The sequence below is a fragment of the Talpa europaea genome (genome assembly GCF_964194135.1).
Source record: "Talpa europaea genome assembly, chromosome: X".
NCBI lineage: Eukaryota > Metazoa > Chordata > Mammalia > Eulipotyphla > Talpidae > Talpa > Talpa europaea.
In genome coordinates, this window is record NC_140081.1 from 74883479 (window position 1) to 74910532 (window position 27054).

Here is a 27054-nt window from a genome sequence, read left to right on the forward strand (position 1 = left end):
AAAAAAAACATTTTTTTCCCCACTAAACAGAAGTTTAGAGTACCGAACAGGTAAAAACAAAAGTAACCATCTACAGTAATTTTAGCAGTAGCTATGATTTCATAACCAACAAATAATCACTTATATTTTTGTTCCCAATTACAGTTCTTGAAATATCTCAAAATTACATTTATACTCATCACAGCTTCTAATTTATGATATTATTAGGCCTGCATGTAGATATTATTATTTCAGGAATTAATAAAGAAGCACATGCGTTACTAAATCACAATTTTAAATATTTTGCTAACTGTATTTTTAACATAATTGTTGTAAGTTAGGCATTTAAAAATGTTCTTCTGAGAATGATCTCATAGGCCTCACTAGGTTGCTAAAGAGTCAAAGGCACAGGGCCTCCCTGGTGGCGCAAGGGGTTAAGCACTGCACTGTGATACAATCCACAGCCAGGGAGAAACCCACATGGCAAAGCAGACCTCTCCTGTCTTGCCCGCTGCTCCCCTCAGAAGTGTATTTCGGTCAGTCTGCCTGTTCTGTTCCCCATTCTGTCTCTGGTGGATCCTCTCACCCCCCGCATCTCTGGCCTGTACCCCAGCTCATGTATGCATAAATAAATAAATCTTTAAAAAAAAAAAGAAGAGTCAAAGGCACAACCACTTCATCTCAGATAGCTCTATGCACCACTAAGACAATAAAACAGGATAATGGCATAAAAAGGGACTGAGGGCTCAGCTACCTTAAATACAGGGATCAGGGAAGCTTCTTGGAGGATGTGACATGTGAGCTGCAAGGATGACAATGTGAAAGCCCTGGAGAGATGTGGGAAAAGAGCTTTCCAGGCAGAGGGACTAACAAACGCGATGGTCCTCAGGCAGAAACGAGCTTGACAGATTTGAGCACTGGGAAGAGGGCTGGGAGCTGGGAGTTAGAGCATGAAGGAAGAATAATAAACTATCCACAACAGCCAATAAGGTGGAACCAACCCCAATGCCCATCAACTGATGACTGGATAAATGAGAGAATAGAAATATCCAAAATAGAATATTCATAAAAAATATTCAAATAGGGCCTCCCTGGTGGCACAAGGGGTTAAGTACAGCACCTTGAAGCAATCCACAGCCTCTTGAAGCACGAGTTCGATCCCCGGCTGGCCAGGGAGCAACCCATATGGCTCAGCAGATCTCTCCTAACTCCTAACTGCTCCCCTCAGCAGTGTACTTCGGCCAGTCTGCCTGATCTGTTCCCCACTCTGTCTCTGGTGAATCCTCTCACCCCTCGCACTTCTGGCCTGTACTCCAGTTCTTGTATGCATAAATAAATAATTCCTTAAAAATATTCAAATAGAATATTCATGCATTAGAGTATTACTCAGCTATTAAAGGGAAGGAAAGTTGGACACACCCCCTCCACATGGCTGAACCTTGAAAACACCGTAAGGGCAAGATGTCAGAAACGTAAGGACAACTATCACACCATTCCACTTACGTGAGATACTAAAATGATCAGAATCATCAAGATAGAAAATAGTGGTTATCTGGGAAGAGGGGAATGGGGCATTAGAGTTTAATGAGTTTCCTTTTGGGGTGATGGAAATAGAGGTGTCGGATGCACAACACTGTGAATGTATTAAATGCCACTGAATTGTTCACTTTAAAAGAGTTAATTTTATGTTACATGAATAACCCCTCAATTTAAAAAAAAGAATAATAAGAGACAAAGTAGGTGATGCAGCAGGGGACAGATAATGTAGGGTTTTGTGGGGTCTTTTGTTCCATTATGTTTTCTAATTGCTTATTATTGGTTGATATGAAGTCTTTCTGCATGTTTATTTTGAAACTGGCTAACCTCACTGAACTATTGTTCATTGGAATTGTTTTTCAGTTAGTTACTTGGTTTTTATAAATAATCATATTATAGATAAATAATAATTTTACCTCTGTGAATGCTTTTCTTTTTAATTTTTTTTTTTTTGTTGAAGTAACATCGCATTACAACAGATAAATTTCAGGTGTGAATCATTATAATCACAGTTATTATGGTCATTATAATCATTACAAATCAGCATCTGTATATACTCTACTACGTTCACCTAGTTCAATTCTATCCGTCACCATAGAATTGACCCCTCTTTACCCAACCTCCCCCTCCCTTTTTCCCCTTCCTCCTGCTAAGCACAATTTCGGTTTTACAAACTAGAAGGGTTTTTTTGTTTTATTTAGTTTGTTTGTTTCTTTCATTTCTTTAGGTACCACACATAATAAGCCACGCTGTGAAGCTGTCTGCAGCCTTTGCAGCGCCAGTTCGATTCCCGGCCGGCGAGGGAGATTCCCACATGGTGCGGCAGACCTCTCCTGTCAGGCCTCTCCTGTCGTGCCCGCTGCAGTGTATTTCATCAGTCTGCCTGTTCTGTTCCCTACTCTGTCTCTGGTGAATCCTTTCACACCCCATACCTCTGGCCTGTACCCCAGTTCTTGTTGCATACATAAATAAATCTTTAAAAAAATTACATGGTCGGGGGGGGAATAAAAAAAATTACATGGTATTAGTGGATATTATTTCTTTAATCTTTAACTGTTCTAAATCTGATGGATAAAAATACTTCATTGTTTCATTTTGCATTTCACTAATCACTAGTGATGTTGAATGAGCATCATCCTGATATGTTGATTGACCATTTATTTCTATTTCCCCTTCTGTCTGTCAATTACCTTTTAACTTCTCATTGAATTGTACATGCTGTTTATATACTTTAGAAAAATTCTGTTATATAGCTTGCAAATATTTCTCCCCATGTGCAGTTCACTTTTACTTTTGTTCATAAATTTTTGTTCATATCATACAAGTTTTTTTACTTTTATGAATTTAAATCTGTCAGTCTTTTCTTCTGTGACTTTTCAATTTTTATGCCAAGACTAGAAAAGCCTTCTCTACCCCAATTTAAAAATATTCTCCTATATTTTTAGAATTTGTGTTTAATCCAACTGGAATCTATTTTTGTGAATGATATTTATGTGGGAGGACCTCATTTTATTTTTTTCCTAATGGATGGTCTATTTTCCCAGCACCATATCTGGAATAGTCCATTCTTTCCCTGCTGAGTTATATATACTAAATTCTTATATAAACATGAATATGATCTTGCAATCACTTTTCTGGTCTATTGTTCTTTTTGCTATTACCTCCCATTCACTCAGCAATTATGGCAATGTAGTCTCTACCCACAATTCCCTTGGAATTATTATTCTTAAGTGTATGAATGACCTTCATGTAGCCAAACTCCATGGATATTTTCCAGTTTTTCTCTTCCTGGACACCATTTATCATTCTATTCCATATCCTCTGTGATACTTATACTTCTCCTTTGATCCTTCTACAATAAAGGTCATGATGATGATAATGTCTTCTGTTTACTACTCTGTGTCAGGCACTATTTAAGCATATGCTTAATATGTCACATAGGCCACATATGACATGTCTCACCGTAACACTCTAAGGCAGATATTAATGTTATCATTGCTCCACATTACAGGCAAGAAAGCTGAGGCATAGAGACTTTGTCTTGTTCGAGATCCCTGGACTATTAAATAGCAAGATGGGATTTGAACCCAGGTCTGTCTGAATCCAAAATCTAAGTTCCTAAGCATGCCTTTTCCAGCCTGTCCTTCGCATTCTCCCTCTTGGGTTCCTTTTACTGCAATTTTTTTAATGGTGGCTTCTGCAGGATCCAGCCTCAGTCACTGATCTTCGGAGCCTACCCATTCACCCTGGGAAAAGCGGTTCTAATGCAGCCACACTGACTTATCTATGCCCACACCGTCCTGGCCATGCCCAAAGCACTGCTTTTTAGTACAAATCCATGGAGCTTACTCCACCCCTGCTCCCCAGTCCACTTTGAAGGAGGTTTTTCATTTCTACTTAATCAAGTTTGTATTATTTGATTTTGTATGAGAGTGTATTGTATTCATTTTTTTTTTTTAATAGAGGCATGTTTTATTTTTTTATTTATTTATTTGGTTGGTTGGTTGTTCTGTTTACACATGCACTGGGTACAGTCAGAAGTGCGGGAGGGTGAGAGAATTCACCAGAGCCAGAGCGGGGAGCAGAGCAGGCAGAAGGACCGAAGTACACTGCTGAGGGGAGCAGCGGGCGGCAGGAGAGGTCTGCGCGCCATGTGGGACCCTCCTTTGGTGGCCGGGGAGCAGCCGGGGATCGAACCGGCGCCGCAGAGGCCGCGGGCAGCTTCGCAACCCAGCGCTCAACCGCTGCGCCACCGGGGAGGCCCTGTATTGTATTCATAATCAGGAAAAAACAATACGGTTATTAAAAATATAATGGAAGTAGGGGCCTCCCCAGTGGCGCAGCGGTTGAGCGCTGGGTTGCGAAGCTGCCCGCAGCCTCTGCAGCGCCGGTTCGATCCCCGGCTGCTCCCCGGCCACCAAAGGAGGGTCCCACATGGCGCGCAGACCTCTCCTGCCGCCCGCTGCTCCCCCTCAGCGGTGTACCTCCGTCCTTCTGCCTGCTCTGCTTCCCGCTCTGGCTCTGGTGAATTCTCTCACCCTCCCGCGCTTCTGACTATACCCAGTGCTTGTATAAATAAATAAATAAATCTTTAAAAAATATATATATATATATAATGGAAGTAGATTAGCTTTTTAAGAGGCCATACCACTTCAGTCTTCCCAAACCATCATTACCAAGGCATTTTCCAGTGTTGAGTATTGAATGTATGTACCTGAAAGAAGTGTGAGATTATAACTGATGAGCTCCTGAGCTACACACAGCTGAGATTAAGCACGCATATGGTGGCCCAAATATCCCCGTGCCCAGGGTCTAATTCATTCTGAACCGAAAGAGGTGTCCTAGAATTCCAAGTGAAAACAAAATTCAGTTCAATTACTAAGACGTTAAATATATTTATAAGGAAATGAGTATGGTTCTTGTAACATTAAGGGAGAAACAGGAGAATCTGAGATACAGCTCCTCTCTTCTTAAGCAAGAGAATCCTCAAAGAATGAGCAGACACTTGGCTCAAGATGATGAATGGCCTTTTCTGAGCTGAGCACAAGTGTAACCATGTGACTTCTGTTTAAATACAGAAGGTACCTGACCCCCAATCCTTTCTTGACTGCAGCACTTATCACATCCCCATCTCTGAGCCTTGCCCCACCCCTGCTTCACACACCATTCTCAATCCCCACCCTCAGTCTCTCCTCTTACCTCTTTGTTTATTCCTGTTCAGCTTTTTCACAGGATGCTTTTCTTCCATCTGCTGACTTAACAGCCCAAGGTTTTTGCCTTTAGCCCAGTGTTCATCTTGCCCTACTGATCTCTGGGTAATCTTACAAATGAGAACATATCACCTATACCTTGATGACCCAAATATATATGTCCAGTCCAGATGTTCTCCTGACCTTGAACCTTGTATATCCACTTGCCTGGGGCCAAAGGTCATCGTATCTCTCGACAGACCATAGATAGTTCAAATTCAACAGACCGAGTCTCTTAAAACCTGGTTCTCTCTTATTACCTCTCCATTTGTCCACTTTCCTAAGCCAGAAATCTAGATCTCACTCTAGATTCTTCTTTTGCCTTCACAATCTCACACGAAGTCTCTACCAAGTCCTACTGGTTCGGCCTGCCCCATACTGATCATATCTGTATCCTCTTCCTTATCTCAGTAACTGTTTTACCACTGCCTCGACCTAACTGGCCTAACAATCTCCCAGTTGGTCTTCTTGTTCTCCAGTCTATCCCGTACTATTCCAAAGTATGTTCTTCAAAGGCCAACCAGACTATAATAATCTGCTTCTTAATATCTTCCGCTGGCTTCCTATCTGCACATTCTAGAAACCTATCCATGATCTGGCCCCTGGATACCTCTTCACATACATCTCCCCCTGCTAGTCCCCTAGCTCACTCACTAACCCAGGGGCACACCTAGGTATTGCAGGGTCTAAAGCATATATGATTTGAAAGGTCCTCCAAGAATGACAATACAACATTATCACTAAAAATTGGAGATAAGGCCTTGGAAGGGCCTGTGCAAGTGAGGGCACTGAAGCTATAGCTTCATTAGCTGCACAATACCTCTGCCTCTGGTCTAACCAAACAGAATGACCTGTGGTACCCTAGAACATGCCACATCTCTTTGTTGCTGTACAAGCAGTTACCTCTGCCTGGATTGTCCATCCCTTTGCCCTTGTCTGTCTGGGCAAAACAGTTTATCCTTCAAGGGCCGGATCAGGAGGCTCCTCCTAGATGAAGCCTTCCTTGACGTCCCACGTGGAATTGACTACCCTCTCCTTTTTGTAACTTGTGCTTTATCTCTTTGGATCCTACCTTTACAGGGCATATTAGGCCCGATAGAACCGATTTTTTTAACACCAGTCTTTCCTGTAAGCATCTCAAGGGCAGAGACCAAGTTGTTCCCTATTAGATTATCAGAGACCTGCAGTGCCTGGCACAAAGTAAGACCTCAATAAATGTCTGCCAATGGTATGGACACCTCACCCATGTAGACTGGAAAGACACCCTTCTTTGGCAATGCATGTGGAGTAGAACAGTTGCTATAGACAGGGACCCTAGGTGGAGGCGGTGTTTGTGAGGTGTCTGCTGCCTGCCCACCCAGTTCTGAGAGGGGGTCCAAGCTGGACTCCCATGCTGAGCTCCTCCCCATAGCCCCCCACCAACTGCCCTCCTTACCTGTCCTCCTTGTTGATCTGGTCCCCAAAGCCCACCGTGCTAACAATTGTGAGCTTTAGCCCCACGTTGCTCTCTTGAAGGTCATAGGTATTGGACCGGAGCTGGACACCTGGTTGTGTGTGAGTGGCTGGCTCCCCCTCGAACTTGGTGTTGAATAGGGTATCCATAAGGGTGGACTTGCCCAAACCTGTTTCTCCTAAAAAGCAAACGCACAGATTATGTTCCATTCACACAATCACTATGTCACCATTACACATCATGGCTCAGGTGCATTTCACTGACATGAGAAAATGTACTAATAAAACACCAGCTAGATCTCTATAGACTGTACAATCTGAGTTATGTGAGGAAGATGGAAAAAAGCCACACAAAAGTATCAGCAGTAGCCACCTCTGGGTTGTGGGACTGGAGTCATTTTACTTTAACCTTCATATTGTTTGAGTTATTTGAAAACTGCCTATGTACGGCTTTTAGAGTCGGAAGAAGAATCCACGTTATGGGCAGTGGTGGAGAGGTAGAGTTGTATCTAGAAAAAGCCTGCAGGGAAATACAGCGTACTCTTACCAACAGTTTTCTCTGGGCAGTAGGGATGAAGTGTGGTTTTCACTTCTTTTTTTTTAATGCTTTTCTGTGTTTTCTACAAGTTTCCTTGGATGCCTGGATGTGTATCCCAGTTGGAGACTTCTCTTCCTAGCCCAGTGGAGCTTTCAGTGAGTTCATTTGTAGCTAAGGTGGTGGGTGGGAGGTTTAGCAGGCCACAAATTATTTTTCTCTTTAAATTTCAAACAAACCAGTCATTTGTTTAACTAACAGGCTACAGAATATTGATAAATTAAACCACTGGAATTTCAAAAGTCTTGATTTTCACACCAGGGAAACGAGCGGGGGGAGGGTTGGGGGGGACTACAGAAAGTTTTTGAAGGTTTTTCCTGAGAGACCCAAGGAATATCAAGCCACAGCCAGGAGCCAAGGAGTCTTTGGGGAATGAAGACACTGAAGGGGAACTGGTAGCAAGAGTCAGGCAGGAAACTGACATGAGACCACGAGCTGGACTGGGCATTACAGCCTCTTAAGTCTCCATGGATCTAGCCTGTATCCACCCAAAGCAATTCAGGAATTCCCGTAACAAAAGACTCAGTTGTTAATGACCTTGGACTGCTCTTTGTATACAATTTCCCCTGTCACCCGAAAGTTGGCGTGTGTTTGGCAGGATTTGGTAGGCTATTTGTTGGGTCTGGGAACTCTACCATTAATTTATATGGAAAATTTTTGAGTGTTCCAAACCCCAAAATAACCTACCAAATCCTGTCAAATAAGAATAGTCTACTTCGGGACAGCAGAGAAACCTGTGCATAGACTACCTGCTATTCTGCCACATCACCTTTCACTTCCCCTCCCCCTTCCCAACCTCTGAGATGTGGGCATTGACCTGTCTTCACCGTGGGAAGTGGGTTTGCTCTGGCCCAATCTTTTTTTTTTTTTATAGAGGCATGTTTTTATTTATTTATTTGTTTGTTTGTTTTCTTTATACATGCGCTGGGTACAGTCAGAAGCGTGGGAAGGTGAGAGAATTCACCAGAGCCAGAGCAGGGAGCAGAGCAGGCAGAAGGACTGAAGTACACTGCTGAGGGGAGCAGCGGGCGGCAGGAGAGGTCTGCGTGCCATGTGGGACCCTCCTCTGGTGGCCGGGGAGCAGCCGGGGATCGAACCTGCGCCGCGGAGGCTGCAGGCAGCTTCGCAACCCAGCGCTCAACCGCTGCGCCGCCGGGGAGGTCTGGGCCAATCTTGACCTGCCAACCACCCCCCACCCCCAGCAGCACGTATCTGCAAAGCAGTCCAGGAATCAGGGATACACACACATAAAACTGCAAAGGGTCTGTCCCGTCCCACCCTCTGGGTGGGGGGTATAGCTTTGCATCTTCCATGCCTCTTTGATCCAAAATAATGAGCTATGACAGGGAGGTGTTTTGTGAAATATCTATCTATGATAAGAACTTTCTGTGTGTGGGGGGGGGTGGGTGGGTGTGAGCGCGTGCACGAGAGAGAGAGAGAGAGAGAGAGAGAGAGAGAGAATAAGGAGAACATTCAACTCGACCTGGCTACCCGGCCTCCCAGCCCAATTTCGTAGCTGGGCCTGACGGATGTGGTTGATTGCCAGGGTGCAGAAAAAAGGATCCTCGCACAGATCATGTTTCCAGCCAGGGTCTGCTATACCCATTAGCAACACGGATCCTCCCAGAGGAGGTCTCCTTTTCCCTCCACAAAGGAATAGGAAGCATTTAGGTCCCAAGAAAATTTGGTGAGGTGGGGCCTTTGCCATGGGAGGTGGTAAACTTGGCCAAGCCATGGAATGTATCAGCCCCGCCATTGTGCCCAAGGGAGGGGTGCCGATGGGACCAGCTCCCCTGAGGCGGGAGACCAAGGACCGCTCCTTCCCCCATTTGGCCTTCCCTCCTGGCACTGGCGTTACTTTTCAGTCATCTCTGGAAGTGTCTAATGAGTTTTCCGTGGACACCCCCACCTCCACTCCCTCTTGTGTTCCAGGAGCTGCTTGTGGAATGGCCCAAAGCTACCAGAGAGCGCTGGGCCCTGTCCCACCGACACTGAGCTGGCTCCTTGATCTAAGGACTCTTGGGGAACACCCATCTGGGACATCTTCCTGAGGAGGGGCACATGGGCCTCAGGAGCAGTCCTACAGAGTGAGCCACCCCAGTATGCACAGCTGGAGTACGGGAGGTCCTGGCCTGCTGGGCAGGGCAGGGCAGGGCTGGGCAAGGCAGCAGGGAGGAGCAGCATGGAAAATGACCACCCGGAGCCCTGCCAGCACAAAGGGTTGTGGAAATTAGATGCCCAGTGATGAATGTCTGGAAGAAAAGAACCGGCAGGTGTCCAGGGAATCATGACAAATGCAACAAGAGAGGAGAGCAGGAGATGGAGCCACATCCCATGGCTATGGCGGGGCCCATCCCACATTTCCATCGGTGTGGCGCCCAGGCTTTCTCAATGGCTGGCACAGACCCAGCCTGTGCCTAGAACGCTGTCCCCTCCCACACTGCCCTAGCACCAGTACTGAGTAGGGGTGGGGCTAACTCGAATGGGCTCAGCAGATTCCACATCCCTGCAGGAAGGTGGGGTCTGGCAATCAGATTCCAGCAGGAAAGCTGAGGTGTCCCCAGGGGTCAATTTCTCTCTCCTCCTGCCTTCTTCTGGTGGTGGACAGCAGGGTTTCTTAACCCTTTTTAAGTCATCTCCGCCGGTGAGAGAATTTCATCTCACTTTGCTTCATGTAGATAGTATTCGGGAAGAACCAGGTTTTTTTAAAAAATAGAATTTTAACTGAAAACATGTATTGTGAAAAGATGTTTTTTCAAACTGTACTCCCTGGGATAGGTTGATGCTGACCTCTCTACGCTGAGTTAAAAATCACGGTCATAAAGAAAAGCATCAAGCAAAAGAAAATGCAAGCTCTTTGTTTGTTATTAAGATTTGCATTCCCTTAGCACTTAAATTAAAAGTCCTCACAAGTCATGAAGTGCAGAGCCCCAGCCAGGGTATCACCACATGACTACGCAGCCTCGGTTTGAGCCCTTTCCCCTCTGTGGGCCCCAAATTCCCTTTCCCATAAAATGAGCAGGTTGGAGTTATAAAAATAGCCATCATGGGCCTCCGTGGTGGCGCAGGGGTTAAAGACAGTGCGATCAAGCTATCGCTAGCCCCTGCAGCACAGAGTTCGATCCCCGGCCGGCCAGGGAGCTACCCACACGGTGCAGCAGACCTCTCCTGACTCGCCTGCTGCTCCCCTCAGCAGTGTATTTCAGTCAATCTGCCTGTTCTGCTCCCCACTCTCTCTGGTGAATCCTCTCACCACCACCCCCCCAACATCTCTGGCTTACACTCTAGTTCTTATATGCATAAATATATAAATCTTTTAAAAAAATAAAAACAGCCATCACTCATGGAGCCCTTGCTAAGTGGCAGACCCCCACGGCTCTAAGTACCCGACGTCTATTTCCTCACCTCTTCCCCACAACAAGCCTATGAGGGAGATGTTATCACTTGTCCTCAGCTTACAGATGGGAAAACCAAGCCACTTTCTGGCTGTGTGAATTTATCCCAGGTCCTCGATCTCACTGTTCCTGCCTTCCTCATCTGTAAAATATGAATGAAGTACCTCTCCGGGGTCACAAAGTAGTAAGTGGCCAAGCCAGCATTTGAATGCACAGTCTGGCCCTGGAGGCCAAGCTTATAGCCAACGGGCTTCAGGCATGATATGCTGATTCATTTGGTCAGTCAACAAATATTTAGAAAGTCTCTACTAATAGGAGCCAGGCACAGTGCTAGGAGCCGAGCATGAATTACAGAGCCAGGAACAAGACAGCCATGACCCCTGTACGCCTGGAGCTCACACTCACTTGGAGCCTAAGTCCCTTCTCACTCTGAATGTTGGAATAAACTGAGGGAAACAGCCCTGAGTTCAGCAGAACTGAGCTCTCCAGGGACTCCAGCTGGCCAGGAGAGCCTACAGACAGGGATGACGAGGTCAAGCCTGGCTCTGGGACCTTGCCCTCTTCTCTTTGAACTTGCAGAGTCCTGGCAAGCAAACTGGCCAACAGGAGAGTGGAGCCAGCTTTCCCTGTTTCCTGTAACTCTTCCCAAGACTACGGACGGTGACGTCATATTGGTGGCTTAAAATCAGCTATGGTGGGAGTCACAACACCCTGAGCTGGTAAACGTTATAACCAGTTTTCTTCCTGAGAGTGGATTCTTTCAACCCTGGCCAGCACAACAGGCAGCCTGGCTTAAACAGGTGAACAGGTACAACTGATCCCTGACCTTGATAGAGGGCTAGCTGCCCTTCCCATCCCCCTGGAGTGAGCCTCAATCCGAATTCTCTTGTGTGTGTGTTTTCCAAGTTCAACAAAGCCCAATTGAGCCTGGAATCTTGAGCAGCTTCAAAGTAAATATTATCATTATGACCCTTTGTGCTCCTCATAGGCATGACTGTTGCTGGCACATTTGGAGGGCTCAGTCTCTTTGGGGTGCTTTCCCAGCTGTCCAAAGCAATGGGCTCCTGAATATTTGTCCTGCCAGCTTGGGAGGTTCCTATGAAGCCTCCTGCACTGTATCAAGAATCATGGGATCCTGGCGATTGCCAACCTAAGGGACTAGGGGATGTTTTTATGGGGGGAGGGGAACCTCACTCCAATTACTATTGTCAACCTGAGAGAATCTGCTGGCGAGGAATCATAACATGGTCTCAACTGTGTGCCTGGTCTTCTAAAAAGAGTAACTATAGGTGCCATTTATCACCCTTACATACGAAGTGAGCTCTAGGTTCATAAAAATTCTCTCAGTCCCAACAGGCACACACGAGCGAGGTACTTACTCTGCTGGGCTAGTATCTATGATCAGCAGCCCAGCATCTGGATGAAAAAAATACTGTGGGGCCTCCCTGGTGGTGCAGGTGGTTGAGCACTGCACTGTGAAGCTGTCTGCACTGTGAAGCTCTCCTGTCTCACCCACTGCTCCCCTCAGCAGTTTATTTTGTCCATCTGCCTGTTCAGTTCCCCACTCTGTCTCTGGTGAATCCTCTCACCCTTCCGTGCATCTGGCCTGTACCCCAGTCCCTATATAAATAAATAAATCTTAAAAAAAATACTGTGATAAAAATATCTTAGGACTCTGTGAATAATCAAAGCTAGTGCTACCATAATTTTACACTTAAAATGCCTGATCAGAAAACAAACAAAAATCCTTTGGGGGAACATCTTCTATGCCTACATAGAATCATTATCTCACAACAGTCATTAATGGAGGAAAGCTGAGGGGGAGAGCAAAAAAAAAAAAAAAAAAGGAGAGCTGAGTTACGCACAGGCAGGAGGCATGACGTATGATGACTGGAAGTCCTGGGGAGAAAAGACCACTTGTGGCAGCCTCCTATGAACCCTCAGTGACAGACCCTGCCCCACGGCTGGGCTGAAATTGCAACCTTTGAGTCACTCTAAGCCTCTTGACCTTGGCCCAAATTGAGGGTTCCCTGGGCAATGACAGGGTATGAGCATCAGCCAGAGAACAAAGCGGATAAGTTAGAGGCTTTTTTCGACTGGGGATGGAGGACGTAATTAACCCAATCCAGGCTGGTGCATCCCATAGTTGCCCCTGCAGGGCTGAGAAGGGAGTTTTCAGGGCCGCCATTTCCTGAAGCTTGACAAGTAGAGAAAGAAAGAGAGGGGATGACTCACTGGGGGTAAGGGGTCTCCTTGCTACCTCACCCCTCTTGGAAAGTCTGGCCCAGGCAATTGAGAAATTCCATCCCAGCAGGGGCACACTGAAGCAGCTGTAATGGTACAATGCCTGGGTGGGAACTCGAGGACAGTGGTTTATTATTTCTCCCACTCACTTTGCCTTGAACTTGGCTGTCTCTTCTTCTGGGACTCAGGGGAGCCTATGATCCACATGTCCACTTACTCTATGCTTCCGCACTCAAAGGGCCATTCTGATTTACATGGCTTCTCTCCTGAAGCTTTACCAGCCCACTCAATTGCACTTGGTTGCAAGGTTCCTTAGAATGGGTCTGTTTGTTCATGTCTCATCTCCTCAACCTCACTACAGGTCATACGGAGCTCTGGGGAGAATACCAAAGGAAGCCAGTATGTTGATGTGGAAAATTTTCAGTAATCACATATTATGTGAAATAAGTTGGCCATCAGCCAAAGGAGCTCCTGTTGGTTAAATAGAGAGTCAGCAGCACTAATAATGGGTGTGATAGCATTTGACCTTGACGTCAATCACCATGACTTCTACTTAGCTGTGTCCCTCTCCAATTAGCAGCTAATCACAATCATGAACAGACTTTTGGCATTTGAAGAAGTCACAGCTTATATCTGCACTCTGAGACCTAAGGTGAGCCATTCGACAAGGCATGTACCTTCATCTCCTTCCGTCCCAAAGCCGGTCAGATGGGACTGAGTCGCACGGCTCAGGGAGAGACCCTAGCTGACTGCCCGTCATCAGTATTTACAAGTGGTTTTGCTGTTCTCTATTCGTCCTTGAGTATGTAGTTATTATTCTCTGGCTCTTAGATTATCTCTCTTAGATAACGGTCTAGAAAAGAGTGCTGGGAATAGAGGAGAAGGAAAAGTAAAGAGACCCAGGAAATGAGTGACCTTCGTTAAAAAACAGATCTTTAGACTACATTAAAAAGTAAAATATCCAGTTCCATTGTGGTTCAGATCCCCAACATGAATGAGTTCCCCCGTGTGCTCTAACAGAAAATAAGAAAAGGTGATTAGCGAAAGTGTTTGAGTGTACCAGCCCAGTGTGAAAACTAGCTTCATTAGGGTATTTATACAATCATTAAGATTTGGAAGGAGGTCACTGAAAATATTCGGGTATGCGTTACTGCACTGTATGGTGGAAATTATATGCTGAGATCGTGTTGGCACATTTGGGACTTCCAAGGTCTAAGAGACTCTTAAAAGAATGTCAAGGAACTGTTGTCCCTCATATTTGTTTGATTGGTATTTGGCAGTTTCCAAAGTGCTTTTGTGCTCTCAAGAGATGGTGTTGGCAGCGGTCAGAGAAGCAGTGGGAGGAACAAGAGGTCAGCCAGACCTAGGCTCTTGCCAGGGCTCTGCCACTTACTCTGTGTTGCCTCAGGTAAATGTCTTGCTCTCCCTAAATGTCTGGATCTCCATCTGTCCCATGAGGGTACAAAGGCTCCCTTCACTTCTCAGAGGCCTCGTAAGGCCCCAAATTGCTAATATGGGAAAGTATCTGAGTAGTCTAATGAGTGGTTTCTGTGGGGCAAATGCATTCACTTATTTCACATTCATTTCAACAGGAGTGAACTCTCTTTGTGCTGTGATTAGCACATTAGAAGTGACTAAGATGTGGTTCCCACACTTCAGACTAAAGGTCCAGGCAGAGAGATACTTAAAGGGAATAAAAGAACTTTGCACACAGTTGTGTGATCCCTGCCCTTGAGCTGAAACTGTACCAAGCATAGCGGGACTGCAGAGGAAGCAGACAGACCCTACCCGTTGCCTGTAGCTGGTGGACTGACAACCTTCCGCAGCCATCAGCTCCCTCCCAAGTCTTCCCTGGCTCCTGTCTTCGACCATCAGAACGAACTTGACAGCAATGGCTGAACCAGCCAGCTCCTTTACCAAATGTCCACCGGATGTCACACAGCTCAGTTTCTCCAAAGGCATGGGCCCCACATTCAGCTCTGGCCAAGGAAAATGAACTGACAGATAGTTGCTTACCAAAAACGGAGCAGGGGGGATAAAAGAAGAAGGGGGGGACACTCTTGCTAATAGATCACAATGACACACTTATTTAACCTAATTACCTGCAAAGCCGAATCCAGTCATTAAGGATCCATATTCTGTAATAGAATTTCCTGCTATGGAAATACTCACCCACGCACAGGATGTTGAAGCAGAAGCCCTGGCTGACTGACTTATTCACCAGCTGGTCGGGCAAGCTGTCAAATCCCACATGTCCAGCCAGGGGGACAGTTCGGCAACCTTCACCCTAATTTGGAAGGGGAGGGATGGGATCAAATTAAAAGGTGCTTAAAAAGTAATCTGGGTGTCACTTCTACATCCAAATGCTCTTTGTGCTCAGAAATCACACCCGCCCAGTCTCTGCTTTTAATCCATCTCTTCCCTGCTCCAAAGCAAAATGACCCATCGGCTTGGACATCATGGCTTCTTGGGTACAAGCATCCTCGAGCCTCAGCAGTGGATGTCCCCAGAGTTCCAGACAGAGCAAACTACAGAGGGAGTTTACAGGGCACAGAGGCGGGGTCAGGGATCAGTGCACCGTCGACTCGATCCCTTGCAAGGGGAGTAGTAACCTCCCACAGCCTCACTTTCCTTCTGCGTCTATCATATGAGATAACACTACTCATCTTAGGGGTGACTGGGAGACACAAATATGCAAAGACATGTAACAAGCTCGGCACAATGCCTGGTGCGGGCTTAAGGGTTCAGCAAATATACAAAGGGACTTTAGAAACGAGGCAATACTCCTCCTCTCTAGGGTGTTTTGGGGATCTACAAAGGTGACACCGAGTTGAAGTTAGGAGGCTTTGAAAGCAGGTAGGTCAAGGGTAGAGTCCCACCTCCTTCACCTTCTGACCTTGGACAAATGACTTAACTTCTGTTAGGAAGAGCTAGAACACTCTTCACTTAGTACAACCTCACCTAGCCCGGCGCCTGGCATAGGGTACACATTCCGTCATGAGCAGGTATCCGTCCAGCTAGACCCCTGAAATAACAGGTGATGCCATGGAACTCGGGTGGCCCCTCCAGCCAGAGAGAGCCGCCGCCTCCCTACCTCTGGCACCCTTGTCTCCACAGGGGTTAGCCAAGCCACCTGCAGCCCTGAAAGCAAGTCCCAGAGCCTCTTACTGTTAATGGTTTCGCAAAACAGAGAGTACCTCAAGCAGGTTTCCAAGGAACCAGGGAGAAGGACCAAAGGGGCCTGCGTGGAGTCAAGAAACGAGCTAACTGCCAATGGCCACGGAGAAGGTGAGAAAGGAGGAGAAGCGAAGCAGGGGACATCTGAGGGAGACCGGGGGGCTGTGTAAGGAGTCCGAGATGGTGAAAAAGGCTACACCAAGATTTCCATAACAGGAAGGGCACCAAGAGCCATCCAAAGGGCATGCTGGTCCAGGAGGCCTGTGCCAGCCTCCCAGGCTGTGCTGACAGCAAGCTCGTATGCCGGATGGGACCTGTTTTTCGACTAGACCATAAGGGCACATACATGCACACGGAGAGGGACGGGCTGTGACAGTGGGGGAAGCGCTCAGCAGCTGACAAGGTCAAAACCGGCACCCACATACCCCTTCAGCCAGCGTGGGATCCCACTCCCGCGGGTGTCATCAGATCCTCCAAGAGTGAGAGACAGGGCGAGGACCGGTAACTACCATCTGGCAAGTTTATTATCCTCATACGTCTCACCCCACACACTCCCAGCGGAGAATTCTTGACAGGCGACCATATGCCACCATTCAGCCCGGGCTGGTATATTCTAGGCCCCGGAGGGGCACCTGAAGACAGCTGAGTCTCACAAGCAGCCCACGTCACTCAAGACGTCCCCATCCTCCCATTCCACTTCCCCCTCTCCCTGTATCCTCTTCTTTTGATTAAAGCCAGCAAAGATGGTGTGTGTCCCACTGTTCACTTCTGGGCTTCAACAGTGGAGGGAAGACCGAGACGTAAGAGCCACCATGTGTGTCTGATGGAGCCTCCACCACAGCAGGCATCGGAAACCAGGATGGACTTAAGAGTTGAGGTTTCCTGAGCCGTGTTTTATCGCCTCTGACTGCCTCTTCCTGTCGCCAAATTCAGTACCATGAAATGTCAAGTGCTCCAAGGTCTCCGGTCCAAGTGCCAAAAGGAGAGGAAAGGGAATTTGCAAGCTGAAGACAGTGGAAGGCAGTGGAGAGCGCGACTTCTGAAAACAGCCTGGCTATGTTTCCTATTTCTCTCTCACACCTTACTCTCCAAGATGTTCCTCCTTGTCAGACTCAGCACACGCCTCCCATGCGCCCACCCACCCCAAGCGCCCACCGTTCTCTCCACACTGTGCCACAATACAAGCAGTGTTTTTGGGAAACCATTCCAGCTGCAGGGCGCTTTATTGATTGGAAGAGAGAGAAGATGACACCTATGAGGCCGAACTGGCAGGGTGCCGCCAGACACTGTGACAACAGACGCTGGTTGAAGTGAACTGATCGGACTTGGGACTCAGAGGGAGGAGCAGATTTGAGAAGTGTCCTAAAGAAGGATGCACCCCAATGAGTAGATGCTGCAAGGGTTGCGAGCCTGGGAGCTGGGACTGCTGGCTCTCTGGACAGAAGGAGGGAATTCAGGAAAGGGAGTTGGTTTAACTGGGGAAGTCAAGGAGTCCAGCTTTAAACCAGTTATTACTAAAAAATTTACACTTATCAAGTTTTTTTTTTATTTTATAAAAGTAATCACCATTCACTGTAGAAATTTTAGAACATATGGAAGATTATCAAGGAGAAAATAAAATGCACCCATACTATCACTCTCTGGAGATAAGCACTGTTACGAATTCTAATGCCTCACCCTCCAGCCTGTGCAGTTTTATTTCATACAAATGGGAACAAACTTTTCCTAATCTGACTTAATAACCTGACAATTAGTACGGATGTTATCTTGACTAGCTAAGCATACTTCTGAAACACTGTTTTTATTGGCCACATAGCATTCCATTGTAGGAATGTGCTACATTTTCTTTACCAATCTTCCACTGCTAGACATTCTGCATGTTTCCAAGTTTTCAACATTATGAAGAATATGTTCTTGTTCTTGTTCTTACAGGTTTACATATGTCTCTGGTTACTTCCTTAATTAAATTCCTAGAATTGAAACCTGCTGGGTCCAAGGGCACACACGTTTCAAAGGCTTTGGTACACATTGAGAAATCATTCAACTGAGAATAGTACAAATGTCTATTCCACCACTGACGTATTCTACCACCAATATGGGAGCGTGTCTGTTTACCCAGACTTAGGCCAACACTGAGTTTCTGAGGCTTTTTAACAACTGTGAATTGAATTACTGGAAAGGAGTATCATGTCATTGAATTTGCATTTATTATCAAAGGTGAAAGTTTTTTATTGTTCAATTATGAGTGTTTTATTGTATATATGCGTATATGAGCTCTTCATATCTTTGTCCATTTTTTTTAAGATTTATTTATTTATGCATACAAGAGCTGGGGTGCAGGCCAGAGGTGTGGGGGGTGAGAGGATTCACCAGAGACAGAGTAGGGAACAGATCAGGCAGATTGACTGAAATACACTGCTGAGGGGAGCAGTAGGCAAGTCAGGAGAGGTCTGCTGTGCCATGTGGGTTGCTCCCTGACCGACCGGGGATCTAACTCATGCTGCAGAGGCTGCAGACTGCTTCATAGTATGGTGCTTAACCCCTTGCGCCACCAGGGAGGCCCTCTTTGTCCATTTTTAAAGAAATGGACATCTGTCTTTGTCTTCTGGATTTGTAAAGGTATTTTATACATATTAAGGGATATAAGATAATTTTGATTTTATGGTGAGATATACAGGAGGAGAAATCCAATAAGTAATTAGCAACATGAGATTGTAAGCTCTGGGAGAATTCAGAACTGACATATAAATTTAGGGGTGAGAGCTATGAAAATGGATGTGTTCTCTAAGAGATAGCATAGGGAGAAACGGGCTAAAAACACAGAATATAGGGGATGCCAAAGTAAGGCATGGGAAGTTAAAGAGGATTCTTCCAAGAGGGGGAAATGACAAGAAAAATAAGAGGTGACCCAATCGTTTTCTATCACCAAAGGCCAAGGTTGAAGTCAGAAGAATTACATAGCAACAACCACTGACCTGGACTTGGTGAAGATCACTGGTGACTTTTAGGAACTTTATTTCATCTGTATCTCCTTACCATGTGGCCAACCCATGTAGACTAACTGGAAGGTTTGGGGGTTGAGGGACATGGTTCTGGTGAATGTTTTTGTTGTTGACCAAGATTTAAGCAGCAAACTTTTTTGTAGTTGAGAAATGTTCAAAAATGAATTTGTACATATAGTTTCTGCTTTAGGAAATCCTGTCCAGAGAGCACCATTCACTCTTGTTTAATGAATCTTTTAAGATATCAAGGTCATCATTATGAATAATCAGTCCTTACTCTTCAGAGCTAAATGCGTAGAGGTCAAAAAGATAAGATAATGGACTAAATGTACAGCCTCTAGAAGTTTCTTCCCCACATCCTCACTAAACCTCTAATATCTTATCTCTTCTTTCTTCCTCCTTAAGGTGGCCTGATTAATTGAGGTCCTGATTACTTTGATTGCAGTTAATTGAACACTCCCTGAATTACAATGTGCACAAGAGGAAAGAGAACTGGCAACTAGGTCCAGAGCATCCAACAATAAAACCTCAAGTAGGAAGGCCACAGTCACCAAAGTGTTAAATGCACATCTCTTGTAATCCTGCAATCTTTCCTTAGAATCTATTCTGCAGAAACTCACGTATCAGCAAAGATCTGTGTACAAGGACATTCATTACAGCACTGTTTTTAATACTGAAAAAGTAGGAAAAAACCTGAACATACAACAACAGGAATGATTTTCACCAAATTATAGTACATGCATCATCTGGAATATTCTGTAGTCATTAAGAAGAATGCCGTAGGTCCAACCATACTGATGCAAATACCTCCAAGACATACGATAACGTAGAAAAAAGAAACTGTAGAACAATAATCACAGTATGAAACTATGTGTGCCCGAAAAGCCCTATGGATGTGAATTTGCAAAAAAATGCATGTTGGTGCATGGAAAAGGGATTGAAAAGAAAGACTCACTGAACCAAGAACTGTGGCTTCCTCCAGGGAAGGGAATGGATATGTAGGGGCTGACTCAGGAACATCAAGAATGTCAGTATGCTTCTGTATGCTTTGATTTTTTTTTTACAGCACGAATGTGTTCACACCCCACCTATGTAATTTAAAAACATTTTTTAAAGATGTATTTATTTTTGCATACAAGAACTGGGGTATAGGCCAGAGGTATGGGGGTGAGCGGATTCACCAGAGACAGAGTGGGGAACAGAACAGGCAGACTGACTGAGGTGAGCAGCAGGTGAGAAAAGGAGAGGTCTGCTGTGCCATGTGGGTCACCTCCCTGGCCGGGGGTTGAACTCTTGCTGCAGTGCCTGCAGACAGCTTCATAGTGCTGCATCTTAACCCCTTGCGCCACCAGGCAGGCTCCTAAAAACATTTTTAATATAAGAAAAGAGAGTTCTCACTCAGCTTTGCAACAAGAGTAATTAGGATGCAGAGTCTGAGAGGAGCTACAAGGAAGGCAAAATGCTCCTGAGAAATGGGGGAGCCCCCACGCCCCTCCCCTAGTACATTTCCTGTTTTCTCCTCATCTGCAGTCACCTGCGGTTTAGAAATACGTTACACCACATTTCATATCACAGGCAGAAACACTGTTCTCTTTCTCTTCCGCCACCTCCCCTGAGGGACGCACTAATTTCATTTTTTTAATTGAATATTCCGAAGATTCCTGTTACGAAGAACGAGTTAAGGCCATTCCAGCTGTGCATCTTTCTCCCATTGCTGTTACTCCACAAATAAAGAGTCTAATAAGCATCCAAGTGGGCAGCTTTTGCAGTTGAGTAAGCAAGTAGTATCACAGGCCTAGGGGGACTGAAGGTGCATCCGTGTCAATGGAGAATTTCCTGCCACCAGGATGAATAAGTTACTAGTTGTCATTCAGAAGGATGAGGCCAAAGTGAAAAATTTGGGCTTTCTGAATACAAAACAAATTTTCTCCTCTAGTCCTTGCATGCAGATGCTGGGAAGGGACAGAAAGACGAACTGGATTCTCTTCAGCAGCCTCATGTGTCACTGCTGGACCCAGCGCTCACACCATACCTTTCTCCATCTCTGACGTCAGCCCTGAATACCTATCTCTGATAGACTGCAAATCTTCAGGATGATCAGAAACAATCAATGGTTCAAAGATGTATGATAGAATATTAAGCAGCTGGTAAAAGCAGTTTCTAAGAATTTTTAATGATGTGCAAAAATGACCATCAAATACTGTTGGATAAAAAGCAAACTAAACTGGGCCTCCCCTGGTGGCTCAGCGGTTGAGCGCTGGGCTGCAAAGCTGCCCGCAGCCTCTGCAGCACCGGTTTGATCCCTGGCCACAGGCAAGGGTCTCACATGCCGACAGACCTCTCCTGCCATGCCCGCTGCTCCCCTCAGCAGTGTATTTCATCAGTCTGCCTGTTCTGTTCCCCGCTCTGGCTCTGGTGAATTCTCTCACCCTCCCGTGCTTCTGCCTGCACTCAGTGCTTGTATAAATAAAATAAATTTTAAAAAAAGGCAAACTAAACAATCAAAAAAACCTGTCTAGACAGGATCATCCCAATGATGAGGGGAAATAGATATGCATTTTGAAAAGACTGGAAAAATAGACACCAAAAATAGCCACCAAAATGGCGACAGCAATCACCTTTGGGTGGAAGGACTGCAGGTGTTGTTGCTTTTCTGTGTTCTCCAAGTTTTCTACAACAGGCATATTTCACTCTTATAATCAGAATAAAAATGTTATTTTTTAAGAAAAGATTCCATGATGACACTTTCCTAGGTGGGAGAGAAGGCCCCATTATTTTAACAAAATCTACTACAGCAGCTCCTCAAATAACATTGTTTCACTGAACATTATTTCACTGTAACATTGATGAGAAAAAAAAAAACAGATGATGTTGAACGAAATTCAGTTATTAGAGACCTGCTTGGATTAAATGTCATTTTGCCTCAAGGCTCAACCTCCAAGAACCTATTGACCAGGTGAAGTGAGGCCTTACTGTCCAACCAAAAAAGGTACATTTCATACAGATACATCAGAAAATTCAGTTAAGTACTCAGTTTTCAGACAGATTCACTGTATATAAAATATTTATTTTATTAATAATACAGTAATCCTCTATTATTCTCATTATTATTATTATACACAAAACATATTATTTACACAGCATAACTTACTGTCATAAAGATTCACATGAACCAGAAGTCAAATCACATATCCTGAGACATGGAGCAAAAGTCTTCATGAAGCCATAAGACAGATGTTCTCCTGTCTGCTGCCTCCAGGTTTGTCAAGGGAGTGGATGCCGCTGTCTTATCAGCCATAAAAACCACAAAAGCACTGATAAATTCTCAAAGGTTAAAAATCCCTCCAACATGTCAAATGGCAGGATTTCCCCCGTGCCCCCGATTAAGCCAGGCTAAGAGGAAATTGACAGTAGTAGCAAAGCCCTGAACTGGGAGAGAGAAATTGGGGGGCCTTTCCAAGGAGAAATAAAACCTATGTAAGCTGCCCCCCCTCATTGGGGGTGGGCAGCTTAGGAACCCTGGAGAAATGCAAATAAGACCATCCTGACATACAGGGAGAGGGCCCATTTGGGGTAAATCCAATAGATGAGACTCAGGATTTTAATACACAAGATAAATTCCAAAGTGGCTTTTCATTCTATAAAAGGATTCACAGCAGGATTCCATTAAATAGCCAACTCTCCTAGTGCCTTTAAGATGAGATTCAATAGACAAAAATTCAGCTGTCATGTACCTTTATAGGAAGACAATACCTAGATACACCTGCATGTATAGACAATATCTTAAGGGTAGTGTCTGTTCTACTTATGGAGACCCTGCTGAGCTAAAATAAAAGCACAGACTTGCCTAATCTACAATTGTCTCCCTACCCAGCTCAAGGAGTCAAAGCAGGGAAGGGGTGGAGTGAAATTCTACCACCTCATTCGGAAGCAGAAACAGACAAGGGCCAAAAAGAAATCAGGCTGGAGAACCAGGAAATCTAAGAATCATGCAATGTTAGAGCTGGAAACGCCCTAAAAGAGCACCTACATCCTCACCACTGGGCTTACAAAAGGGGAAACGGGACACTCAGAGAGGAAGTGACTTGTCCTGAGCCCCAGAGTGGCTTAGAGGCAGTCAGGGGCGCCAGCATCCAGAGCCCTGTCATGCCCACTGCCTCTCTCACATGGAAAAGCTGACTTGAGTGGCAGATTTCTTTCTGGGCCATTTGGCTGGTGGTTTGATGCTAGTTGGAGGGAGAAGGATTATGGAAGGCAACCGGAATCTTGTGGGCTCACCATGGTGGCTCGGGCCTACAGAGGCAACTGAGGTGTGGAGACCATGGCAGTCCTGTGTTCCTCGACCACATTCTCTCTTCCATTTCCTTCTCTACTGACTCTGGCCTCAGCTCAGACTGGCCAGCTGCCTAGCTCTGCTCAAGCGCTCCACAGCCACCTAACCCAATCAGTCAGCAGGATTCTAGGTAAAATAGCTCCACCTCTGGCCTGGGGCCTGCCCTGCTCGGGGTGGCTTGACTTTCCCACAAAAGGCAGGTCCCTTTCAAGCCAGGCCATTTAAACAGTTTGCTAGGTGTTCTGGCCATTGTTATCTCTAATCTGGAAAAAGAAAAAGAAAAAAAGGTTTACTCACAGGGATCTGGATGAATGCCCAACTGTCCTCTGGGGAGGCTGAATTTGCCTCTGCCTCCATCTGGTCTCGTTTAATGGGGATCTGAAAAAACCCAGTTCCTGCCTCTGCGCCAGTGTTCCGAGCTGGGGGCCTCTGCTGCAAAAGGAAACCCAACACTACCTCACACCTCATCAGGGCCGTGAAAGCACGGTTCTGCCCCTGCTACCCCAGGGCCTTTGCTAGGGGTCAGAAAGCCCCACCCCCACCCCCGCCCCGGGCAGGAAAAACCGGAGCCCTGAGTCCTGTCCCTGAGAAAGGCCCGCAAATATTTTCCGGGTCACCTTTAAGTGACTGCAAAGGGATGACCCAACTCCAGGACCAGCTGAGAGCACACTGCATAATTCAGCAGATGGCTGCCTCTAATGAGAAGACACTGAGGAAGAGGATAACATTATTCTCACCCTCCTGAGCATGTGGCCTCCTTCCTCTGTGCAGGAGGCAGAGAAACCCACGGTTTCAAATCCCAGCAGCAGAAGCCTCCGCCTGCCAAAGCGAGGAGGGTCTGTGTTTCTAATTTATTCTGTCCCCCTCCAGTTGTTACTTAAAATAATCCATCATGACATGGCTGGTGGCTCCAAGATTTTTATTTAAAGCAATATGGGGTGGGGGGGGGAGAAGAAAACCCACACAGGACCCGTGACTGTGCTATCTGGGATTTAAGCTGAGATTCTTTTTAACATCTGAGAGTCTTCACAGCACCCAAGTATACTCTTCTCTGACCCCCATGAGTGTAGGGGTGCGGGGGTACAGTGAAAAGAGGGAGAAGAGAGGATGTGGCAGGATTTTTAGTCCTTAGAAGCATCACGAAAAGGCCAGCATTAAGAAAAATGGAATCTATATCACCTGGCAGGAGTCTCATTGTTGTATCCGCTGACCAACAACACCATTTTGGACCAAGTCACTTGATCCCCCCACCTCACCCCGCACCCAGCAAATGAAGTGAGTAAGAATACTTGGCCTGGAAAGCTATCGGGGAAAGTGACATCACACAGACGTGAAAGCATTTTGAGATCACTGAAAGAAACATGTTGCCCTCATCCATGACATTCCTTCTTGTTCTTTCCTTTTCTCCCTCTCTGCTTTCTTTCTGGAATATGATCTTAATGTCCATGCAACTAAAGGCCCACTCTGCTGAATACTCCAGAACCCCAGGCCAGGCCAGAAACCAGTCTTATTTCGTTTGGGAATAAGGACCCTTATTCCAGGGTCCTTGCCTTCCTAATTAGTTTTGCTTAAGCTAATGCAACCCGTTTGCTCCCTTACAGCACACAAAGGGAGGGGCCTGCTGGGTAACAAAGCCAGCAATTAATAGAAAATTTACAGCAGAGACTCTACAAAGTAAATGCTATGCACACTATGGCAGATCAAAATCTCTTTATACTATACAGACAAATCACTTGGCTGGAAGGCCGTTTTGTAATAAGAGCACCACTAAGGCTCACATTTCCAGGATTTAGGATAGGAATAGAGAACATGGCTGCTCCTGCCTTTCACCTGGAAGCTCTAAGAGGGCAGAGTTCTATGTGTCTTGGCCACCAGTGTATCTTCAACATCTGGCACAGGGCCTGGCAGCGCCAATGCCCAATACATACAGCTTGAAGGAATGGATAAGCATACATATGGGTGAATTAACGAATGAAACGTTCCCAGCTAAGTAGCAGAAGCCACATTTCATCCATCTTCACACCTAGCCCTTTCTTAGTTGAAGCCCCAGGACTCCCCTGTCCTCCAACACCCCCATCCACTGCTGGATGAGATCCCCTTGTAATGAAGCCTCAGAGTGACTGTGGCCCTCCAGTGGCCCTCCAGTGCAGCCGTCATCACAAATGATAATTAACTAGTTATTTGGTCTGCCTCCACGATTACACTGTGAATTCCCTGAGAGAGAGCCATGTGCATTAGTGGGGAGGGGGTGTAATCTCCCCCAGGTTTTTATTTGAGAAGTCTCAAGCACACAGGGCAGTTGGAAAATAGTACAATGATCACCCATATACCCTCGACTTAGACGAAAGAATTTTTAGTATCTGGAACCATGTAACTTTTCTTCCGTGCTGTATTCCCAGCGGAGGTACAGGTACAGAGCGGCGTTTTGTCCCCACTGCTTGGGGTATAATATTACTTTCAGTGTGAAGTAAGAGAAATGGCTGAGGTAGGCAGCGTCAAGGGGAACCAAGCAGAAGGGTTCCGTCTACCTGTAAACACTTGTCTTGAGACAGTTGCCCCAGCACTGCTAGTACAGAGTTAGCCCCTATAAGCTCTTTCGTGAGGGAAAACAGCCATTATCTGGCTGCCAGTGGAGGAAAGTATCATGGCCCACTTGGTAGGGTTGGGCCAAGCCAGAATCAACAAGCTGTTCTTTCTATGGGTCGGCACTTCCAGTCTGGACCTCAAAATGCAGCATTGAAAGAAACAGCTCATTGCAAGAGCCAGAAGCCACATCCCCAGGGGTGTGCGCTGTGCCTGGCTGGGTTGCCTCGGACAAGCCCCATAACCTCTCAGAATAAGAATAGCAGCCTGGGTCACCTCACAGGCAGGATGTGGGGGTAAGATCATCCCAAGAATCTTCTATAATTCTCTAATTATTTCACAGTGTCCCCCATGATTCTACTAGACTGTATACAAGCCTAAAAACCAAGAAGTATGTCCACCACTCCATTTTAACTTTTTAGTATAATTGATCAAGACTAGTCACAGTGTTAGACACTTGCTAGTCCATGAAATAAGCACTCATGAGTGTAACGGAGAAATAGTTTTGTGATACAGAATCTTTGTGGAGTTCATTCAAATGCAATGGGATTGTGTTATGTATACGAAAGCTGAGTTTCCAAGTTGCATGCAGATCCAAACAAAGGCCCTGTCCAACAACTCGAAGGCCTGTTTTAGTCACTAATGATGTTACCTTACCAGCCAGAGTGACCCCTTACCTAACTCTTGGAAGGACACCCCTTCCCCCTCACCCCGCCCCCAAATACAAAGCAGAGCACAACTTGGACAGATGGCACCAGGTCTCCAGCTCATTAAAAAGAAGCCCTAAGCCAGGCACACTTCTGTTTATTCTCCAGTCTTCTCTTCCCAAACCCTGGATACAGGTTCCTAGGAAGAAACAAGCAGCAACCAGACATCCAATGTCTCCTGAGTTAATTCCATCTCCCCTAATGAATTACAACTTCTTGCAGACACAAAGGAGAGCAGAGAAACAAATGACACATAAACAAGAACTTCACTGGCTGGAGGAGGGGGCATGGAGAGTGACGTC

General features: G+C 45.9%; 1 protein-coding gene across 3 annotated transcripts in view; it reads right to left on the reverse strand.

Moving 5' to 3' along the window:
• Window positions 1–27054, reverse strand: part of SEPTIN6 (septin 6) — a gene marked incomplete at both ends in the record, with an annotated part of 59246 nt that overhangs the window by 29889 nt on the left and 2303 nt on the right. For 2 of the 3 annotated variants that reach the window (XM_084259251.1, XM_084259252.1), the window contains 2 exons: window positions 6700–6895; window positions 15123–15237. In XM_084259251.1, coding sequence (XP_084115377.1) covers window positions 6700–6895; window positions 15123–15237 — 311 coding nt within the window. Of the gene's footprint in view, window positions 1–6699; window positions 6896–15122; window positions 15238–23759; window positions 23820–27054 lie in introns of those variants that run through there. The other variant, XM_084259250.1, reaches the window with a different exon arrangement.